Source organism: Orbicella franksi, chromosome 7 (genome assembly GCF_964199315.1).
Source record: "Orbicella franksi chromosome 7, jaOrbFran1.1, whole genome shotgun sequence".
Lineage (NCBI taxonomy): Eukaryota > Metazoa > Cnidaria > Anthozoa > Scleractinia > Merulinidae > Orbicella > Orbicella franksi.
In genome coordinates, this window is record NC_138151.1 from 27253970 (window position 1) to 27274979 (window position 21010).

At 37.6% G+C, this 21010-nt stretch overlaps 1 protein-coding gene across 5 annotated transcripts in view; it reads left to right on the forward strand.

Moving 5' to 3' along the window:
* The window catches only part of LOC145493864 (uncharacterized), a 61277-nt gene that overhangs the window by 5297 nt on the left and 34970 nt on the right, over positions 1-21010 (forward strand). For 3 of the 5 annotated variants that reach the window (XR_014050190.1, XR_014050191.1, XM_081473338.1), the window contains exons 5-24: positions 314-436; positions 1988-2092; positions 3288-3383; positions 3650-3733; positions 4277-4363; positions 8898-9002; positions 9159-9329; positions 9831-9935; positions 12278-12340; positions 12980-13063; positions 13485-13550; positions 13864-13968; positions 14368-14472; positions 15319-15423; positions 16076-16171; positions 17035-17199; positions 17796-17900; positions 18848-18964; positions 19482-19586; positions 20037-20225. Coding sequence is in view for 1 of the 5 variants with exons in the window: in XM_081473338.1 (XP_081329464.1) it covers positions 314-436; positions 1988-2092; positions 3288-3383; positions 3650-3733; positions 4277-4363; positions 8898-9002; positions 9159-9329; positions 9831-9935; positions 12278-12340; positions 12980-13063; positions 13485-13550; positions 13864-13968; positions 14368-14472; positions 15319-15423; positions 16076-16171; positions 17035-17199; positions 17796-17900; positions 18848-18964; positions 19482-19586; positions 20037-20225 (2181 nt within the window). In the remaining 4 variants the exon portion in view is untranslated. The remainder of the gene's footprint in view (positions 1-313; positions 437-1987; positions 2093-3287; positions 3384-3649; positions 3734-4276; positions 4364-8897; positions 9003-9158; positions 9330-9830; positions 9936-12277; positions 12341-12979; positions 13064-13484; positions 13551-13863; positions 13969-14367; positions 14473-15318; positions 15424-16075; positions 16172-17034; positions 17200-17795; positions 17901-18847; positions 18965-19481; positions 19587-20036; positions 20226-21010) is intronic. The other 2 variants (XR_014050192.1, XR_014050193.1) reach the window with 2 other exon arrangements.

The window sequence follows — 21010 nt, forward strand, 5'->3', positions numbered from 1 at the left end:
TAGAGTTAATATTGTTGTATTAACTTGTTGCAAAAATGGAACTTTATCTTTGAGTTGACTGGGGTATTGCATTAAGTAATGGCTGTAGTGCATAAACAGATGGGCAATTATTATATTTAAACACATGGTATACTTTAAAAAATAATTTGTAACTGGTTGAGGACACCTTTGCCAAACATTTGTGTTTTCTAAAATTATATATCTAAAATCCTTCCATTTTTTAAGCATTGTTGAACTAGTGAATCATAAAACTAAAAAAAGATCTAAACATGTAGGATGTAAATGTTATTATTGCCACCCTTTCATTAATCAGATTTTAAAGAAAAATAGAGAGTTAAAAATGGCTGCTGAACTTGGAAGAAAGATGCTTGAGGAAAATGATGGTTTGCGGGGAATGTACAATGAGCTGGAGCATGAGCATGAAAAGACAGTTAAAGTAAGAAAACTGGCTTAAATTTAAATTCAAAATTTAAGTACCCTTATTTAATTTATTTAAATAACTATGCGTTGTAAGTTTTAAATTAAAGAACACTTAATCAGAATTATTCCATGCACGTGAATTGAAAATGAGATGGTAGTTAGCCAACAAGGTGCATAGTGCCAAGTTGGCTGTAATCATCTTATATCCAAAAAGTGTGAGTGGAATAATTGTTTTATTAAAAACACTCCCAACATATAGAAAACTAAAATAAAATAGACAATGAAGATGCGCCCAAAAATTACATGTTGCTTAACCATACATGTACAGCTGCATTTGTAGGGCATGGTATAATGGCTCATGACCATGATGGCTAAGCCAATAAAAACTCTTGAATTGCATTATCCAATGATCCAGTCTTTAATAATAGGACCATGTTATTGATTAACCATGAGGATCCAATTAATCATTATTACAGGCAGTAATTTGACATTCAATAGATTATTAATGTCAGAAAATTAACTAACGATGATTAAACAAAAGTTTTTCGGATCAAAGCTAAATTAAAACACTGACCCCGTTTCATTCAATACCCTGCAAATAATACCATGCCTTTCAGCTTTGGATGTGAGGTGGATGCAATGGTTCTTGTAGGCTAATAATTATTGTCTCCATTAGTGAGTTAGAAGAGTGAACATACACACACAAGATGGCAGGTCCAACAACAAGATTGTATTGATAAGAGCACATGGTAATACATGCAACCGCTGTACACTACGTGGGCTCATTGAACTACTCCAATGGCTGAACAATCAATATAAAACATTTCGATCACTATAACAACTTGCAGCACATTGTGACAGCAGGATTAAATGATACAAATGGTGTTAAATATAATTACAAGTTTTCATAATAGTTAAAAGCTTGTTTGAATGACCGGTTATTTTTTCAAGTAACTCAGGAATTCTAAACTTAAAATCGTGGCTATAAACATTGAAATGCCCTTGAAAAATTTAAAATGACAGGTCTGATATTATTAAGGAGAAACATGAGGTAAAAGTTTCTAAACTGTTTTTGGCAAATGTTTGGGGAAATAAGATATTTATAATGATTGTGTTATTATATGATATAATATAGATAGGACCCTGCGCACACTCTGGTTGGTCAAAAACCCATGTTTTATTAGAGTATAATACATAGAAAAAGTGTGTTTTATTGTCTTTCGCCACATCACATGTACCTCTATCATAAAGCAAATGAAGAAGCCTAAGCCGTGTATTGCACTCTGATAAAACACTCCGGACATTTGAGAACACTCAAGAAATGTAGAAAATTCTCACCTGTGGCTCATGTTTTCTACATTTCCCTCGTGTTCTTAAATGCCCGTCATGTTTTATCACAGTGTAACACGTGGCTTAGGCTTCTTTATTTGTTCAGTAAACTGGAATATTGTTGTCATATTTGTGGTACATAATATAGGAAGTGAGTATAGAATCCCTTATTTGTGAAAGGCACGTGGTAACAGTAAGTATTAATTCTTGTATGTTTGTGTTCAAACTCATTTTCTAGGAACTTGAAGAGGAATTATCAACTGTTGTCATGGAGAGAGATGGACTTCAAAAGTCTCTTAAAGTTTTGCAGGAAGAATATCAAAGCGTTGCTAAGGAGGCAAAGGTATTCTGTTGTACAGTAGCTCGTAACTTTTGCCTTCAGTAACTCACTGTGAATCTTGCATCTCATAGACCCTTTTCATAATTGGCTGCCAATTATAAATTCTTTTGTAAGTATTAAAATTAGCCTGACTAACCTCGTTCTTCAGTTGATAATTCAAAAGAATTTTTACTCCCAAACGAGTTTAGTGGGGCTAATTTAAATGCAGACAAAAGAATCTTAAATTGGTAGCTATTTATGAAAAGGGTCTATACTCCCTGCAAAGAATTGAGAATTGGAGGCGTGAAATTCATAGTGAGTTGCAGAAAGCAATTTTATGGAGTTCTGTACTATAGATAAACATGATCTAAATCAACTGCACCTGACATGACTGCTCAATATATAAAATGCATTGGACACTTGAGGCACAGTTGTATGGGACTGGCTGGGCATCAGAACATCCATATTATTTTAAATATTCTTATAAGATAATGGATGTTCTCCTATTCACAAGAATTCCAAATAAAACTATGTTCATTAAAGAGCTCACACTATTATTTTAGAAAAAAATCTTAATGTAAGTGAAGCAAGTTTGGAAATTAATTGTGCTTTAAATGCTATATGGCAAGGTAGTCTGGAGCTAATTCCAAGCATTCTGGCCCAGGTTGTTCAAAGCTCAACTTAGGTTAACCCAGGATAAGCAGGAATTTTGACTTCAGTTTTGTAACTCTTCGATAAGGTTTTCTATTTAATATAATATATTTGTTTGTCCTTCAGTTTTGAGTATGAGTAATCTCAAACAACACAAAACATTAGCAGTGAAAAAACATAATTATACAAGATACGTGAATACTTTGTTTAACTTTTAATCTTGGGTTAGCGTTAACTGGCCTTCAAACATCCCAGTCCAGATGGTTCTTTCTTAGTTGGGATTTTGCCACATGGACGGTTTCCATGGAAATGATCATAAACCATGTATTTTAAAATCAAGCATGGCCCTTGCGCCTTATGTTATAAACTTTTGACTGTCATTAGTTACCAACCTACATGTAGCTTGCTTTAGCTGTACTAGGGAATATTAACCCTTAGTCATTTTTTGGGCGGATCTTGGGCGAATATTCCTGAGTACGGCCCTGGTGTTCAGTTGGGAAGAGGTTAGTATTTTAATGGTTCTATGTATAACATTCATGTATCTAAATCAGTTGATTGTGTACTTAAGGAATACAAAAATGCTTTGGAAACACAAGCTCTCCAAGAAGACAGAGTACAAGAACAGCTACAGAAAGACAATCGAGAATTGCTTCAGAAAATACAAGTGAGTGATATTGATGTTTCCCAAAACTAAATCCAACAACAACAAGGACATTGCAAAAGATGAAACATTCAGCTTGATGTAAACTTGGGACTTATAAGGAAAAATTCTGAGTCCCAATGGGATTTGAACCATTGATCTCCCATGTACTTGGTAGGGAGGGGGGGGGGGATTGCTCTCACCACTGAGCTTACAAGGTTTATAGGACAATCTCTGGATTCTTTGCTAGAGATTAAATGTCACTCTATGGTTTGTTGTGATCATATTAGGCCCTCCAACTGGAGAAAGAGCAGACCCTGGAGACATTAACTAAATTTGAACAAGAGAATTACCAACTTCTAGACAAGTGCAAGGTAAGATTTTTTATGCAGTGGTTTGGATTTTTTCACAAAAACTACAACCTGTTCAAGACATTAAATAGCATGGCCCAATGGAATAACTGCTGGAGATAGATCTTTGGTGTAACTGATCATCCAATGATTTGCATTCAGTTTAAATGAGATCAAAAGGATTAATTGTATGCAAATTGTTGCAAGGTTTTTAATCATTTGACTACGCTTCTGAAGTCATCAGAGCACCCATGGGAATCAGCCTGTGGTACTGACATGATTTTCTCTGGCAACTTCTTTGCACATGCAAGAACATTTGGGCTGCTGTTTAGCCATTCAGTGTTAGTACAGAAGTTCTTAGTTGTACGTGCAGCTGGGGCCTAAAATGCTTTGTCGTGAAATTTCCACTTGTTGGTGGTGTGTTGATCAAATTATGCTGTTATTAGTCAATTCAATATAACTGGCAATTTTCTGGCAAAAGACAGCACTTTATTTGCTGGGTAGGACATGTATGATGTAAGTATCTTTCTTTGAACTAGTTCTGAGAACTGCATTTTGTTTTTGCAGGAACTGGAAGTTAACATTGAATCACAGAACAATGATAAGCGGTCTGCAACAATTGAGAACTCTGAATCCTTGGCATTGACAGAGGAGGTGAGAGTATTAATTGAAGGGGTGAGTGCAAAACCATGCTAAGTGACGATTTGGGTGAAAAAAAAAAATTTCGCGAAAGGGCTTGAATTTTTGCATGCGGTCTTCAATGTAATAGAAAAACGTGGTCCTGTATTTTTGTCGCTGGTTTTTGCTTCGTTTATAAAGACGCCGCTAGGAAAACCGAGTGGTTTTTCTGCATACGCAATATCTCGAAAACGAAGCGAAGCTTAGCGGAAAAACTACGGGACATTGTTAAACATACCTACACAAAACTGTATGGGAAATTTGGAGCGTTTTCGACAAAGTTCACTTTTGATTAAAATACCTAGCGCCCTTTTCCCGCCGAGGTCTTCAAATAAACGAAGCCGGACCTTTGTTATGATAAACAGAGCCGACCCTTTGTTATCATAGCCAAGCCAAGCCTTTGTTATAAGTCGAAGTCTCGCCTCGGTTTATTATAACAAAGGATCGGCCCGCCGCGACCGCAAGGACTTTGATTTTACTTAGAAACCAGCAAAATGTCAATTTCACGCAACTTATATAAGCTCAAATTTATTGATTTCAGGTCAAAAGTGGTTAAAACGTTGACTCATGTTAACGCGCGACGGCAAGGATGTTGATTTCTCTTAGAGAGCAGCAAAATGTCAATTTCACGCAACGTAAAAGCTCAAAAATGTCGATTTCAGGTCAAAAAAGGTTTAAATGTTGATTTCATGTTAACCCGTGACGGAAAGGTTGTTGATTTCACTTAGAAAACAGCAAAATGTTGATTTCACGCAACGTATAAGCTCAAAAATGTTGATTTCAGGTCTAAATAGGTCAAAATGCTGATTTCACGTTAACGCGTGATGGCAAGGATGTTGATTTCACTTAGAAAACAGCAAAATGTTAATTTCACGCAGCGTATAAGCTCAAAAACGTTGATTTCAGCTCTAAATAGGTCAAAATGCTGATTTCACGGTAGCGCTTGACGGCAAGGATGTTGATTTCACTTAGAGAGCAGCAAAATGTCAATTTCACACAACGTAAAAGCTCAAAAATGTCGATTTCAGGTCAAAAAAGGTTTAAATGTTGATTTCATGTTAACCCGTGACGGAAAGGTTGTTGATTTCACTTAGAAAACAGCAAAATGTTGATTTCACGCAACGTATAAGCTCAAAAATGTTGATTTCAGGTCTAAATAGGTCAAAATGCTGATTTCACGTTAACGCGTGACGGCAAGGATGTTGATTTCACTTAGAAAACAGCAAAATGTTGATTTCACGCAGCGTATAAGCTCAAAAATGTCGATTTCAGCTCTAAATAGGTCAAAATGCTGATTTCACGGTAGCGCTTGACGGCAAGGATGTTGATTTCACTTAGAAAACAGCAAAATGTTGATTTCACGCAGCGTATAAGCTCAAAAATGTCGATTTCAGCTCTAAATAGGTCAAAATGCTGATTTCACATTAACGCATGACGGCAAGGATGTTGATTTCACTTAGAAAACAGCAAAATGTTAATTTCACGCAGCGTATAAGCTCAAAAATGTTGATTTCAGCTCTAAATAGGTCAAAATGCTGATTTCACGGTAGCGCTTGACGGCAAGGATGTTGATTTCACTTAGAAAACAGCAAAATGTTGATTTCACGCAGCGTATAAGCTCAAAAATGTCGATTTCAGCTCTAAATAGGTCAAAATGCTGATTTCACGTTAACGCGTGACGGCAAGGATGTTGATTTCACTTAGAAAGCAGCAAAATGTTAATTTCACGCAACGTATAAGCTCAAAAATGTTGATTTCAGGTTTAAATAGGTAAAATATGGCGGCCGGAAAATAGTGTTAACATCTGGAACTTACTTTGGTTATCTGGGACAATGACTATCTGCACTGAACAAATAAACATCAAATAAGCACTTTTCCAAATACAGCAACGTCTTAAATGGCTAAAAATCACGAGATAATACATATTTTTCGACAAACGCGATCTAGCTTTATGTCACGCACCGCCTAACAGTTTAACAAATTAACCCTTCTGCGCAACGTACGGGTCTCCATACATCTGCATGTCCGCTGATCCCAGAAGTTCAAAACACTACAAATCATGCCGATATGAAATAAAATCAAAGCAACCTGGATCACAGATCTATGTTACAATCGATCGCTACTTGTTGGCCATTATTATCTTTAAATGAAAAAAGCCGAAACAGTCTAGTTACCAGTTCGAGAAACGCGAGCAGAACGTGATCGCAATGCATGCCGGGAAGGGTCTTTACACCTCATGCGCGGGAAAACATGGCGGTCGATACAAGACAAATTTTATAAGTCAAAAACCAGTTCTCGCTTTCCAAACTTTGACACTAGCAACGCTTGGCAAATGGGCCACAACTCACGAGAGGGTATTTTTCTTGGGCAAGAACTGCTCTTGGACTTTGCTGCCTGGCTCGATCTGACTTCGAACGCCGATAACACGATTACGGTATATCAGCTACCTTCGAAGTTTCAGAACACATTTTGATTCTTTAAAACGTGCTGATGACTTACGGGTTTATCGAGGCTTTATGATGCCTCTCAACCACCAGGCAGGCACACAAGGTACTTTAACACAATGCTTAAGATATTAGTTGACAGAGCTCTAATGCGGCACATCTCTTTTTAGTTCGATGGTATTTCGTTTGCCGCTCGATCGATTCACGTGTTGTGCTCACGTCACAATAGCCGATGTAAACAATCTGTTCCCAGATTTCCGCTCTATATATGCTGTGAGATTTGATTTTGACTTCATACACTATAAACAGTCTGCCTGTTTGCTGTTCAACAAATAAACTCCTAAAGACATGGCTGGGAAAAGCCAAGTATTTTTGCATACGTTATAACTCGAAAACGAAGCAAAATCCAGCAACAAAAATACAGGGCCGCGTTTTTCTATTACATTGAAGACCACATGCAAAAATTCAAGCCCTTTCGCGAAAATTTTTTTTTTTTCACCCAAATCGTCACTTAGCATGGTTTTGCACTCACCCCTTCAATTATAATATTAAGTAATCCATTTATCTTGGAAATTTCTTACGGTAGGTGCACATACTGGTTCTTGTTCACGTATCTGGTAAAGTAGTTGTCATCAGATTGATGCATTTCAGTAATTAACAGCTGTGTAAGGAAAGCACTTTTTTAATCCACTGCTTGATTTGTGACATCCTTCGCACCAATTTCTTCAGCAGAATTTCATCTTCTATTTTTCTGAGCAAAAATATAAATTGTAACTGCCTCATGGAAGTAAAAACGGCTGTGGCCATGCTATGGATGGACATCACATGATTTTGCAGGCCTTTATATGTAACCAAGTTCACCAATAGTTAGTACTGAGAAAAAATCATGCAGACAGACTACTCTCTTCCCAGCCCACAGTTGCACATTAACTAGAAGAATAGGGAGCTTAAGAAACTACAACAGCAACGCCAAGGACAACATCAATTAAAATATGATTTTATATTTTACCTACAAATCTCATGGTACCCTAAAGTCATTTACTCTATTTGATCACTGTCAAAGCTATTGCAGAACTGAATTTAGGACCTATCGTTAAATGCAAAATAAACGTTTAAAAAATTAGCTGTCATGGTTCATGTTCTCCAGACAATGCAGAATTTGGTCATTTCATGTTGTTGTTTTGCGGAGGATGGCAAAGAAATGTACCAAAAATTATATTACATGTGCACAGCCATTGTTCTCCTCATTAAACCTTTTGTTTAGTGACATTGCTGTTGTTGTTGCTGTCACGGTTTTCTTAAGCTCCCTAATAGTTAGTGGAGCCAGCAGACTGTAGACAGAACTGAATTTAATTTTAACCTCATCCCCTCTAACTTGTATGCAACCTCATGTTCCTGAGTTCTTGCAAGACACCTACTTGTACTACTGTATTTTGTGGGAGTAGTGAACTTAATATTTTTTAGTGTGATAGTCCAGATGAGGGTACTTCTACAGTACTTCTGAAAAGAACTGTTGTTGGTGACTGATGTTTCAACAACCTGGGTGGAAGTCATCTTCAGAGTCAAGTGAATAGTGTTAGTCAGTCAATGATGTTATAAGTCTGGTCTGTTGAAAGTGACTAGTCAGTTTAGCTGTGATGTTAATGCCTGAAAGACTTACAATGGACTCACCACTACCGGCAGCTTACAGATGACAAATTATGACAAACAGATATCAAACAGACAGACATACTGTAATATGGATCAAAACATACTACCGAATGGACCAATGGTTGTTGACAAACTTTACATGAGCCTGTCAGCCAATAACATACATGTAATGGCTAAACTGACCAATCACTTTCAATGGACCAGACTTGTAACACACATCATCAAGTGAGAATCTGAAGATGACTTCCACTCAGGTTGCTGAAATGTCAATCACCAACATGTACCAGTCCTGCACTGGGATGATCACACTACATGTATCTAAACTACTGATACTCCTGGGTTCAAACCATTTACTATGTTAATATTTTTTAGCGCATAGGGTTGTATTAATTATATTCTTCAATTTTATTTTATAGCTTCAAGCCAAATTAGCAAAGCTCATGGTTGAAAAGGAGGAGCTCATGAAGGCTGTGGAGTTATCTAGTGATTCCTGTAATGAGAAAGAGGAACAAGAGGTTAAGGTAACAAAAATTGCTCTGAACACAAAGTGGCTCCCACATGATCGCAATGTACATTTAGTAGCCAGTTCATGTTGATTGGATTGGTGATGCCAAGAATGCTGTAATGTTATGTGGCAACTGATCATACACAGGAGTCTATTATTTGGTCTTTTGCAGGATCTTAAGGATCAAATAGAGAAGCTACTTCTGGAAAGAAATGAACTCCAATGTAGATTTGATCGCCTTGCACAGGAGGGAGGAGCTGAAGTTAGAAGTGAGCCTGGCATGGGTCAAGTTATTAGGGAACATTTTGTTATGGAAAATGAGGAGCTTAAAGACAGGAACGAGGTTAGATTTTACGTTATTGTGTGTACCATCCCTACTATTACAGGTTTGCATTTAAGGGCTGTAATCCATAATGTCAGCTGTTATGGCTGAGTACAGGTTAATGTGTGAACTGCCTTTTGTTGATGCAATTTACCCATAAAGTAACAAGTTTGTCTGGGGTGGGAAGACCAAGGTACAGAAAAACAAAGAACAAGAACAAGAACAAGAACAAGAACAACAGAAATTTAATGTTTATTTTGGATGAATTAAGGATGGATTAAGGAGGGGTGGCTTGCCACCCAGTCCCACTACTAAAATTCATGTGTAAAACAGCTTTTCTCTGGGCAGCTGAGTCAGGGAGCCCACATGCCTCCAAAAATACTTGTTAGAATATTGAATTATTTTGTAGATTTGCATGCTCCACTGCACACGGTTTTAAAGCTTTCTTTTCAGTATGCACTGTAAATCCATCTCTCTTGACTGTGTGCTTTCTTGATGTTTATCACTTTTAACTTGCTGCAGCTGTTGAGAAGCGATCTGGAGCTTTCTAGAATAGAAGTGGAGCACCTTAGGAATGCACTGGAGACCATGCGTACAGAGTATGAGGGGCGGGAGACGGCTGTAAGGGTATGCAGCTGTCGCTTCATATTACTGATGGTAGGCTGCTGTAAAGTTCCCAAAAGTAGCAAGAGTTGTTATTCTGACTTAGGGTTTTGCTACCTCTTGGATGCCAACCATGTAGCTTTAATTCCACTTTTGGAGGATCTTTACTTTTTGGTGGGATGCGGAAGGGTGGTGCTACTTTTGGAACTTCACAGTAGTTTGGCAGCTGATGGAAATCATGAATGTTTTCTATTAAAATTTAAGAGATGTGCAGCTGTAGGTCTGCTAGAACTATTTTGCTCCATATTTCATAGCCCTATAACCATTATGTTGTGTTTTGTTATTTTTTTCTGAATTTGTGTAACAATTAATCCTCAGCTGCCATACCTACCTTCTGTACTGCATGGTTTGTGAGGAAATAAATTTTGTGTAGTGATTCTGACAACCTTTGAACCTGTGCATGGTGCTTCTAACATAAGCTGGTTAATAACTCTGACATAAACAATGCCTAACTAACTAACAATCACCTTAAAGTATGTTAATTAACACTTTCAGTAATATAATATTAACTGTGCGGCCATGGGCCGAGCGCGGTTCATGGTTTACCCGTGATTTTTTTTTTTTTTTTTAGATTTGTTGGCGACCAGACCCAAGCTTCCACTTGGCCAAATTTTGAGTCACGCAACCTGTAATGTTTACTCACCAAAAGCTGTTGAAACATTAATAAATCTCATCTCCGATACTGACTTTCGTGGGAAAAAATTAAAAACCCAGCGTTCGTCAAAAATTATATTTTTTCACCAGAAATTTAGCTCGGAACATATACATATTTATATTCGTTTGAATCGTCGATGAAATGACCTTTTCTGGATATTTTTTCCTTTGGGGTCAACAAAAACCTCTAATTACAAAATCACGCTGAACCCACACGTTGCAAAAAAATCTCTTCAAAACCCTGACTTTGAAGTGATATATCACTTTAGCGTTAATAGCTACCACACATCGGCAGACGGTAAATCTATTCCTCAACAATCCAGCTTTATCGTGTTGAAATTTCAGCGAAATCGAACAAAACCAGAATTAATTAGAATTTTTTTGTGACCTCACTCCCCAGACTTGACCTAACAAAGGAAGCCACGGTCGCCCATAGCAACCGAAAAACACGAACATAACAAAGCCGACGTTTCAGCCAAAAAACTCCAGAATTATCGCCTGAGAGCTTAAACTTGAATGGGAACATCTTTTTCGAACTTTTTTGATTCAGACGAAAGACTGGCCTTGGCAGGCTACAAAAAAGACCAAGAGAAAAAACAGAACAAGCTGATAATATTTCATTGCATGGCTTTTGGCGCGAAAATGAAAATACAGCTTACTTCTGGATAAATTCAGTGTTAGAAGCCAGCAACCGGTCCCAAATTACTTTCTGTATCCTTACAAATGTCCTGACTTCCATCTCCAAAAGATTTTGCCCCAATTTTAAGCAAATTAACATTTCGCCGACGGCGACCGCCATTACGGTGGCTTGCATACTAAATTAGCTAACTTGACAAAATTCTCCCGAGGGGGGGATATGATGAAAAGAGCTGAAAAATGGCCTGTAATTGGCTAATAATGAGATCATCCCACTGTCCAAATTTGGTGAGAATCGAAAGTAACGCCAATTTTCTGTCATGTTTTCAATCTGTGGTCACTGGAGTGACCAAAATTGATACATCGGTCGGGATAGAGTTTTATTATTAAATTATATGACTTGTGTGACTACTTTAGTAGCCCTTTACTCCTGGAAAACACTAATTAAATTTAATCATAACTTTTAAGAAAGAAAGCTGTTGTTAATAGTGTTATTATCGTGTAGTTCATATCATTCATGCCCATACATATCCTGAAGAAAGTTCTAGATTAAGACCATTACGTCATCGGAGATTTGTCAACGGCTACCACTGATGGTGCTATAATACAGTTTGTGTTGATCAAGTGATGTGATGTCTACAGTAAGAAAAGAATCATCAATGACTGCTTTGGAATGTGCACTGCGTTCCGACGGTAGTGCTAAGCAAACAGTTAAATTTTAAAAGCGTGGTTATAAGATCTAAAAGATCTTCTTGTTCTTACTAGGGGATCATTAATAAATAACAATAATTGTTATTGTATTATTGTTTGTCAGTTCTGCATGACATTCCGGGATAACTCCAGATACTAAGATTGATAAGAGCAACTATTATTATTATTTGTGCTTATTTTCTCAGAAACTAATATAAAATCCTGAATATAAATTTATTTATTTATTTGGGATTTTATTTATTTGCCAAGTAACAGTCAAATTTGTTGTGTACAAAAGGGAACTGATTGGATAATCTGTCTTGTAGGATGTTGAGGAAAATTTAGAGACTGCTGTCAAGGAGTGTGAGGAGAACAAGTTTTATGTCAAGGTGAGTTTTCTGGTGAGTGTCACAGTGGCCTGACAGTTAGACCAGTGCTGTACAGTCATCTGGGACTTGTTGATTTTCCTGGCAGGCAAGTAACATGTCATTTATCGCTTTCCCACTCGGCAAGGACCCAGGCGAGATGTCTACCAACTAAATGAAAAAGAAAGTTAACTAAGACTTACCCAGCCCGAGCAAAATTTAAGAGCCGCTTGTTCAAAGGGCAAGTTGGAACTCAGGTTTTTTCAAGTCCTGCAGACCCCTCCATTTTATGAGCCAAACTTCATTCTATAATGTTAATTAGTAGGCACTTGGCTGTTTTCTATTAGAAATCTGTGAATCTGATTGGTGTTGTCATTGTTTTCTATTCTCTGATAGACAATGATCATGTGACGAAACTGAACATTATTCGTAATTTTTGGCTTATAAATACGAAAGTTTGTAGGATTTTTGCTGTGTCTACTAAAGTGATCGGACTACTCACCTTGTTTTCTATGAGTGATTGTCAACTCTGCTATGCCTTGTTGACTGTTCACCCATATAAAACCCAGGTTTGGAGTCTAATTGTTAACTAAAAACATAATATTAAGTTATTTGTATTTACATGTACCCACATAAACTAACAACATTTTCATTTGAAATCAGGAACTTGGTGATCAACTGAACAAACTGAGGGCAGAGAAAGAGAAAGCTCTGAAATCTCTTAAAACACTCAAAGTTAGTCACGATGTAAGTATTCTGTGTGGTTGTCAGATTAAAGTAAAACTTGTTTATTAAAATCTTATTATGCACCGGTAAGGGTCAATAAAAAATTAAGAACCTGGACATTTGCAAGAGATTTGTTTCCTCTTTTTATTTCTCCTGCAAGCAAATCATTTATTGCACCACTGAAATGATGACAATCCATGGGTACATTTTCAATTTTTTGGGTCAGCCTCAGGGCCATACTGGCCCTGGGCTGGTTTTCAATCAGTACAGCTATCATACTTGGTTAAAAAGACACATACCCTCTCCTTATATACATATTCCTGAAATATGTTTGTCTGTAAATCACTGTGTTCATGTTAACGTAAGTTTGACGTTACTTACCGGTACCTTGCAAGTGAATTTAATATGTATGCTTTCCTTCTTGTTTTGTGAAAATGTGTAGAGACTGAAGAACAAGTTAAAAGAAATGAGCTCCTCTCAGGAAGACTTGAGCAAGATGTCAGTTAAGGTACTTAACTTACCATTTGTATTAGTGTTTGCAAAATTATACCAAAGTCATAAAGAAAGCTTCCTCTCCCCTGAAAAGAAAAACAGCAAGAGCAACAACAACAGTTAAATTCCCTGACTTTAATTGGTTTCAAATCCATGACTATCCTTTTTCGCATTCACATGCATTTTCCAATATTCTTGTTTGCTTTGCAGCATTATTAATATTTTACTGTACATGTACTTGTAAAGCAGCCATAGATGAACCTGCTTGTAGTGATATTTTAGGTAGTCTAGTGGGCAAGCGAATCATGGTTCTTTGTCTGTTATTATAGGAATTAAGAAAGACGCTTTCAGTTGTTAAGATAGAGAAAGAAGACATTGAAACAGCCTTAAATGACAGCAGGAGAGAATTACAGCTACTGGAAGAGAAAAACAAGGTATGTTTCTGGGTAGTGTTGGTTTCTAAATTTACCTTTAACAACTGCCATACAAAATAGAAGTTGGGTACCTTAGACTTTCTAAGACACTTAGAAGCTCCCACAATTGACATTTAAAGTTATCATTTTTTAGTGTTGGAGAATTCTAGTGAAAATGAACAGGTTACTTGCAGATTCATTTTGAATAACTCACTGCACTCAAATTTATTTAAGAGACATGATGCATGTAGAGATAAATTATGGTTGACTTGTTTTGAAGCAATGCCTCTTTTGACTAGCATAGGGGGTGAGGCTGAGTTTTCAAAGAATACAACCATACATGAACACTGAAGTAAGTTTTGATCTCAAGGCATACTGCCATACCATAATCATGTTTCTTCATTGTATTTGTATTTAAAGGAAACAGTGGAGGAATTTCAGAAACTGTTTGTGGAAAATGAAGTGTTGAAAGACTCTGTCACTGGTCTCCAGCAACAGTATAGAAGTACCGCAGAAAGCAATGAGGTGAGCAGAATATTTCAGTGTCTTGTTATAGAACACAAAGCAATGACCTGAGCCAGCATTCAAACCCACTGGATACATTCAGCAACTGAGTCTCTGCTATTTTTTGTTCTTGGGAAAACACCTTACCTCTTCTAACATGTTAATTTATTAAATACTACATGGTGTCATAGTTATGAGTGCAAGCGGCAGGGATGTAGCCAAGAGAAAACTACATGTAAGCAGGCTCATTAAAAAGCCCAGCTGGTTTTTTGTGACCTGTTTGCATCCAAAACATTACCTATTATCAGTCTTTATTTCTTAAATGAAAGTGTGGAAGCATGGTGACCGCATGGTTAGTGTGTTCGCCTCCGGATTGAGTGGCCTGGTTTCGAGCCCTGGCCAGGAACAGTTTGTTTTGCTCTTAGGCAAGACACTGTACTCTCACAGTGCCTCTCTCCACCCAGGTGTATAATTGTAATGCTGGGGGTAACCATTTGATGGAGTACATTTAGCATCCCATCCAGTGGGGAGTAGAAATGTTCCCAGTCGCTTCTTGCCACAGAAAACAGATAAGCACTGGCTTGATGAGCCACTTGGCTGGTATGCAGACTTAACTTTTTTTTTTACCTTTTGCAATGAAGGTAATGTCAGCTAGTGATAAGCTATCTTTCAGTCAATGAAACAAGCCAACAGTCGTCCCTTAGCTACATCCCCGTGGTGGCTTATTTCCTTGTTTTCTTTGTCATTAACCAGGGGCTAATTTTCTCCAATAGCTTTCAATGCTTTCGACATTTTTTTTTCAGTAATCGGTATGTCTCTTACTGTTGTTACATTTTTGTTTATCTATGATTTGCTTCACAATATCAGGCAACAAAGAAACAATTGGAATGTGTTGTCTTCGAAAAGGATGAGCTTAGTCTCTCACTCAAGTCTCTACAAGAGGAACATAACAAGATAGTGAAAGAAAATGAGGTAATTTAAAGAAATAGAAAACCTGAATTTTTATAATGTACCAAAACTGCCTGTGTAAATACAGGAAGATTAAGGTCATCTTGTGGAGGTGCAGAGGCGTCATGGTTGGTGTACTTGTCTCTGGATTGAGTGTTCCAGGTTTGAGCCCTGGCCGGGGTCATTGTGTTGTGTTCTTGTGCAAGAAACTTTACTCTCACAGTGCCTCTCTCGACTTAGGTGTATAAATGAGTACCAGCGAATTTAATGCTGGGGGGTAACCCTGCGATGGACAAGCTCCCATCTAGGGGGGAGTAGAAATACTCTTACTTGTTTCATGCTACAGAAACTAAAGATAAGCACTGGCCTGATGGGCCACTTAGGTCGTATGCAGACATAAAGCCATCTGAATATGTTTAAGTAGAGATTCTTAGGCTATCATGAAGCTTTTCCAGTAAAATCATTGGTCTGTGGGCACATTAATCCCTAAATCATACTAAGTGAAGTTCAGTTGTTTTCACTGTGATCCCATAAAACTGTTTGTTCTTAACTTAAGCAACTACTTCTATGCACTACCTCTGATTCTTGACCAGCAACACTTGCAGAAATTAGAGAGAGATTATAAAATTATATAATTATACTTTGAATTGTAACATTTGTTGTTTGTTTTGTCAAGGGGCTGAAAGGTCAACTTGAGGATTTGACTTCAGCTATGGAGAGTACAAAGAAGAATTCAGAATCATCAAATGAGAATGACGAAGAGCAAACAAAGGTATGTGATAAGGAAATGAAGTTTTTTATTATATACAATTTAGTTGTATACTGAGTGGTACGAAATCAATAAAAACGCTTTCCCACGTGACGAGATCGTTTTTATCCACACATGTGTGATATCATAAATTTGATATCATTTTTGTACTTAAATCTGTTTGTGTATTATCGAAATATTTTCGAATCTTCCCTGGAAGTCTTCGGCAATCTTCGGTTACATGTATCTTCGGAAATTTTTGGAAAATGTTCGGAAACGTTCGTGTGGCCTTTGTACAACTTTATTTCGAGATCCTTAGGTAATCTTCGGAAAGTGGTCGGAAATCTTCGGAAATCTTCGAAGAGAAATTTCGTATCTCCGCGTGGTCATGTAATATTTTCTATGTATTGATGTGACAGCAAGATCCAAAACCCCTAAAATACAGTTCAACCCCGCTATTTCGAACTCTCAGGAGAAATGAAGAAATAGGTCGAAAAAAACGGGAGTTCAACGTAGCCGAGAGTAAATGACTGGAGGGACTATCAAAGGAAAATTGTTTTGACTTCGAAATAATGGGAAATTCGAAATAACCGAGTCTGAATTAATTAGCGTGGGCCAGATGTATAGACTATAATGCAAGTTTCAGTTGGTCCAAAAGCGCGTCGTTAACGTTTGGTTTCTGAAATGACAGGAAGTTTTAAAAAAATTAAAATTGAATTAAATCAAATGCATGTACCTGTAGATTCATTTTTATACGTTCCCTGTGTCATCCACTACTGATTTGACAATGTTTTGACACAGTTTTGTACTAAATAAGGGAACAGATGAAAAGCAAGCTTACATGAATTTTATTAACACGGATAGATGATATTTCTTTTCCTTTGTAGCTCACCAAACAGATAGAAGAATTGACAGCAGAAAGGAAGAAACTGGTGAAGTCACTCACTGAACTGAGGGAGAAGTTTGATACAGCTGTTGCGGAGAATGCAAAGAGAGAAAATCTTATTCAAGACTTAAAGGAAGAAGTCAAAGTTAATTTCCTTGAAAACCAGGTACACTATACATGGTAACCACTTCATTGAATTGGACCAACTGGTGTAATTTTACAACCCTTTAATTCTGGAGAACAAGGTGAATTCACTGCTTAGAACTTGACAGTTGATTGGCCCAATTAAATAATGCTTGAATGTACAGTTTATGTGTCGTGACTGGTGATCAAAGGTCAGCAATGTTAGGTTTGCGCAGATTTCAAGCTTGGTTTTCATTGCAACATACACGTAAGCACTAGTACAAGCATAAGCATAGCTGCAGTAAGAGTGCCCACAACACAGACATAGGCACTTGTAAGCAGAACTAACGTTTTTGTTCTTCTTGTGCTTGTGCTTATGTCAAGTGAGAACGCGCTGCTGTAAGCATAAGCATAAGCATAAGCATAAGTCTGCCATATTGTTTTGAAGTATCGGGGAGGTATGAAATCGAATATAAGGCAATTATCAATTCTGCGCATGCGTACGTGGTTATGCTTGTGTTGTGAGCGTCTACACTACCATTACACTTGTGCTGAAAACCAGGCTTAGTTAATGCAGGATGCAAGGAATTGTATATGAGGAAAAGTACATGAGTGATGTTGTTGAGTTCTGTTTTTCAGGAGCTCAAGAAGCAAGTTGAGACAGTTATTGAACGAGAGAAAAAACTAAAATCAGAGCTAAAGAAGAAAGAACAGGATCTCAAAACAGAACTGGAAAACAGTAAAGTATGTCCAGCTTTAAAAGTCTCCTTAGAATTTTTTTTTTAAAAAATTGCATCCACTTCCAGACACTTACTTGTATGTTCATTAATATTTTTAAGGAGGTAGCGTGCATTGTGTGTTTAGGGACGAACCATTATTTTTTTGAGGAGAGGTTGGACAATTTCCAAAAACACAATCCTGCACAGCAAAAACGGCTGAAAAATATCGTGCAAGGAGGAGCCTTGAACAAAAAACAATCGAGCAATTGCTTTCTGATATTCAGGTCCTGTATTGGACTTTTAAAAAGTTCTTGCTCAAGCTGTTGCCCACCAAAACAATCATGTAAAACCTTATAATTAAGGTGAGAAAAAACTTTCATGTCCAGTAAAATTGCCCAAATCCCCCCCCCCGGGTTGGGGTTGGGCAATCGTCCGTCCGTTAGCGTGCTGGACTTGAAGACTGGAGGCCATTGTTTGCTCATGTAACGTTACCTGACGACCTTAAACGCCAGCTGCAGAGGAGACAAGTAATTAGCACTGCCTGATACGACCTGAAATATACGTTCCTACCCCCCCCCCCCGATTTGTGTATGAATGCCATGATAAATTTCCAACACTGTGGATGTAAATTTTGATTCTAAGCGCAATACTGTGGTATAGTAATAGAGTAGTTTCCATTTGAGATTTGAAAAGTAATTGGTTTTGCATCAACTACGCTACATGATTGGCTTAAAAAAACTCGCACCACTTTTTCATCCAATCAGAAGTAAAACCAAAACCAATCGTGGTTCGCTCGCACTCGTTTTCCCGCGCTTTACGTCAGCTACATTCAATTACTTCGAGGTTTTGATTGGTTCACTGGATTGTGATTGGCTGATTGATTCCTTTGTGATTGGCTGGAGTGATTACTTTGCTTTTGGTCTTACAGCACTAAATTGAAAACCGTGCTCATGTCTCATAATTATCTTGAAGGATGGTCAGAAACAACTTCAGTTCGCACAGAGTGAAAGAAATAAAGTACAGAGTGCATATGATGCACTGAAGAAACAGTGGGAAGAACATTTCACGACGTGTGGTAAAGGCAATAAGGTACTAGACTTTGAGTTATGTGTACATTTGATGTTCTGCAGCCCAGCAAAGGCAAACATGAACTTTCCCATAAATAACTGAACTTGCTAGAATGTGCAGGGGTTACTTTTCAAATGGAGAAAGGAAGTTCTATAATTTGTAGATGCTTCACTAATGAGGCTGATAACTGTGATAAGGGCAATTTTCCAGCTTTTCTATGACCTACGTACTGCTTGTAAGCTTTTATTCAGGTGGTCACATACTTTAGTTTCGTTCAGAGACGAAATGTCAAAGCCACGTTGTACAACACAACAAACAGAACCAAATGAAAGTACTGCTCAGTAGCTTTCTTTTTCACGGTCACCCACTAGGGTTTTCATCCATGGACGTAAAAGTTTGAACCACATTGTGTAACTTGGAAGTTTATCCACAGATGAAAAAAAAAAAAGAAAAAAGAATGCTCGTTAACTGGCTTGAGGGGCTTAGGGGTTCAGTGCCGTCTACTTAACTCAACTTGGTTGCCTTTCTTTAATTGCAGGAAAATCTTAAGAAGACCGAGAAACTAGTCGCTGAAAGGGAGAAGTTACAAAAAGCTTTGGAATCTGCGAAAGAAGAACACAGTCAAATATCAGAGCAAAACCAGGTATGGGATTGCCGAAATACATTGTAAAGCCTCATCTAGTAATTAAAAGTAATTTGCAGTTTCTCGATCATCTTCCATTGGAAAGTAGTCTTGCCTGTGTTTGGTCGTTTCTTGATTATGATTTTTTACATGAATTACTAAGTCAACCAGAGAAAAACCTGGGGGTAGCCAGCCTGCAATAAACTTCCCTCCCTTTCCAGGAGAAATAACAGCACTACAGAAATTGCAATTAAATTGCATCCACTAATTAGCATCAAAGCTAGGAATGGGTGTGCCTTGTTATTGAGTGTTGACTTTTTAAAAACATTTTTGTTTAATTCACAGGATCATGTTTCATGACTGATTTTTTTCCTTGTAATAAATACCTTATGTCATGTCCCCTTCAGAAATCACGCTTGTTTGTAAATCAATTATTAAAGCTATAACTGCAGGATGGTATTTTTCTTGAAGAATCTGCAAGCAGAGTTAAAGACCATGTCACAAGACAGAGATGAGCTTAGGAGCGAAGTGAAATCGTTCGAAAACCAACTGAATGCAGTGGCAGTAGAAAAAGCTGCTCTTTACAAGGATTTTCAATCTGTGATGGATCAGTTGTCAGAGCTGAAAGAGAATCTTCAAGTGGAACAGAAGGAAAAAGAGGTTAGTATGGAATTACTGAAGTAGTTAGGAAACTTGGAAAAGTTCTTTGTTGTATGTTTTTGTTGGCTATTTTGTGGGTTGACCCTGGCCTGCACAAAACCTGGCAAAATACAAAGAGTGGTTATGTGTGCTCATACAACTAACCAATAGAAGCATTGCGATTATGTGATTCATGCATAGGCAATGAGTATAAAACAAAATATGTGCAGGGTCAAGGACCTTCCAACATAAACCTTAGTCTGTTTGTTTGCTTCTCTGATGTTTAACGGCCTTCCTAACCATTATCCTCTATTAACTATGTGCTGACAAAATGTGTATGCACTGTACCACTGAAAAAAGAAAACAAAATGGTGCTTTCTACAAAGAAATTGACAGTACAATAAATTATAGCTTAACTGTCCACAAGGTGGGCAGACTGTCTTCAGGGAGCGGAGGCTACAGGTGGGTGTTATATTAAGAGGGATATTGTACCTGGGTACCATGGACAGGGGAATATCTATTGGGGGTTATCAACACAGGGACTATGCTAAGGGGAACTATATCCCAGGGGGCTATATGTAGGTGATCTATATTAAAGGGAAAAATCTAAGGACTGACTGCTTATCAAGGGATCAGCAAAAGGGTGACTGTCTACAGTAGGGAGGGGTCCCGTCAACAAGGGAATATGTATGTGGTACTATCAACATGCGGATTAACAACACAAGGGCTACCTACCGCTGTTGCATTCTGGGATAATATAAAAATGGGTTATTGACCACCAAGGTTGTTCGGTCAAGATGGCTGGA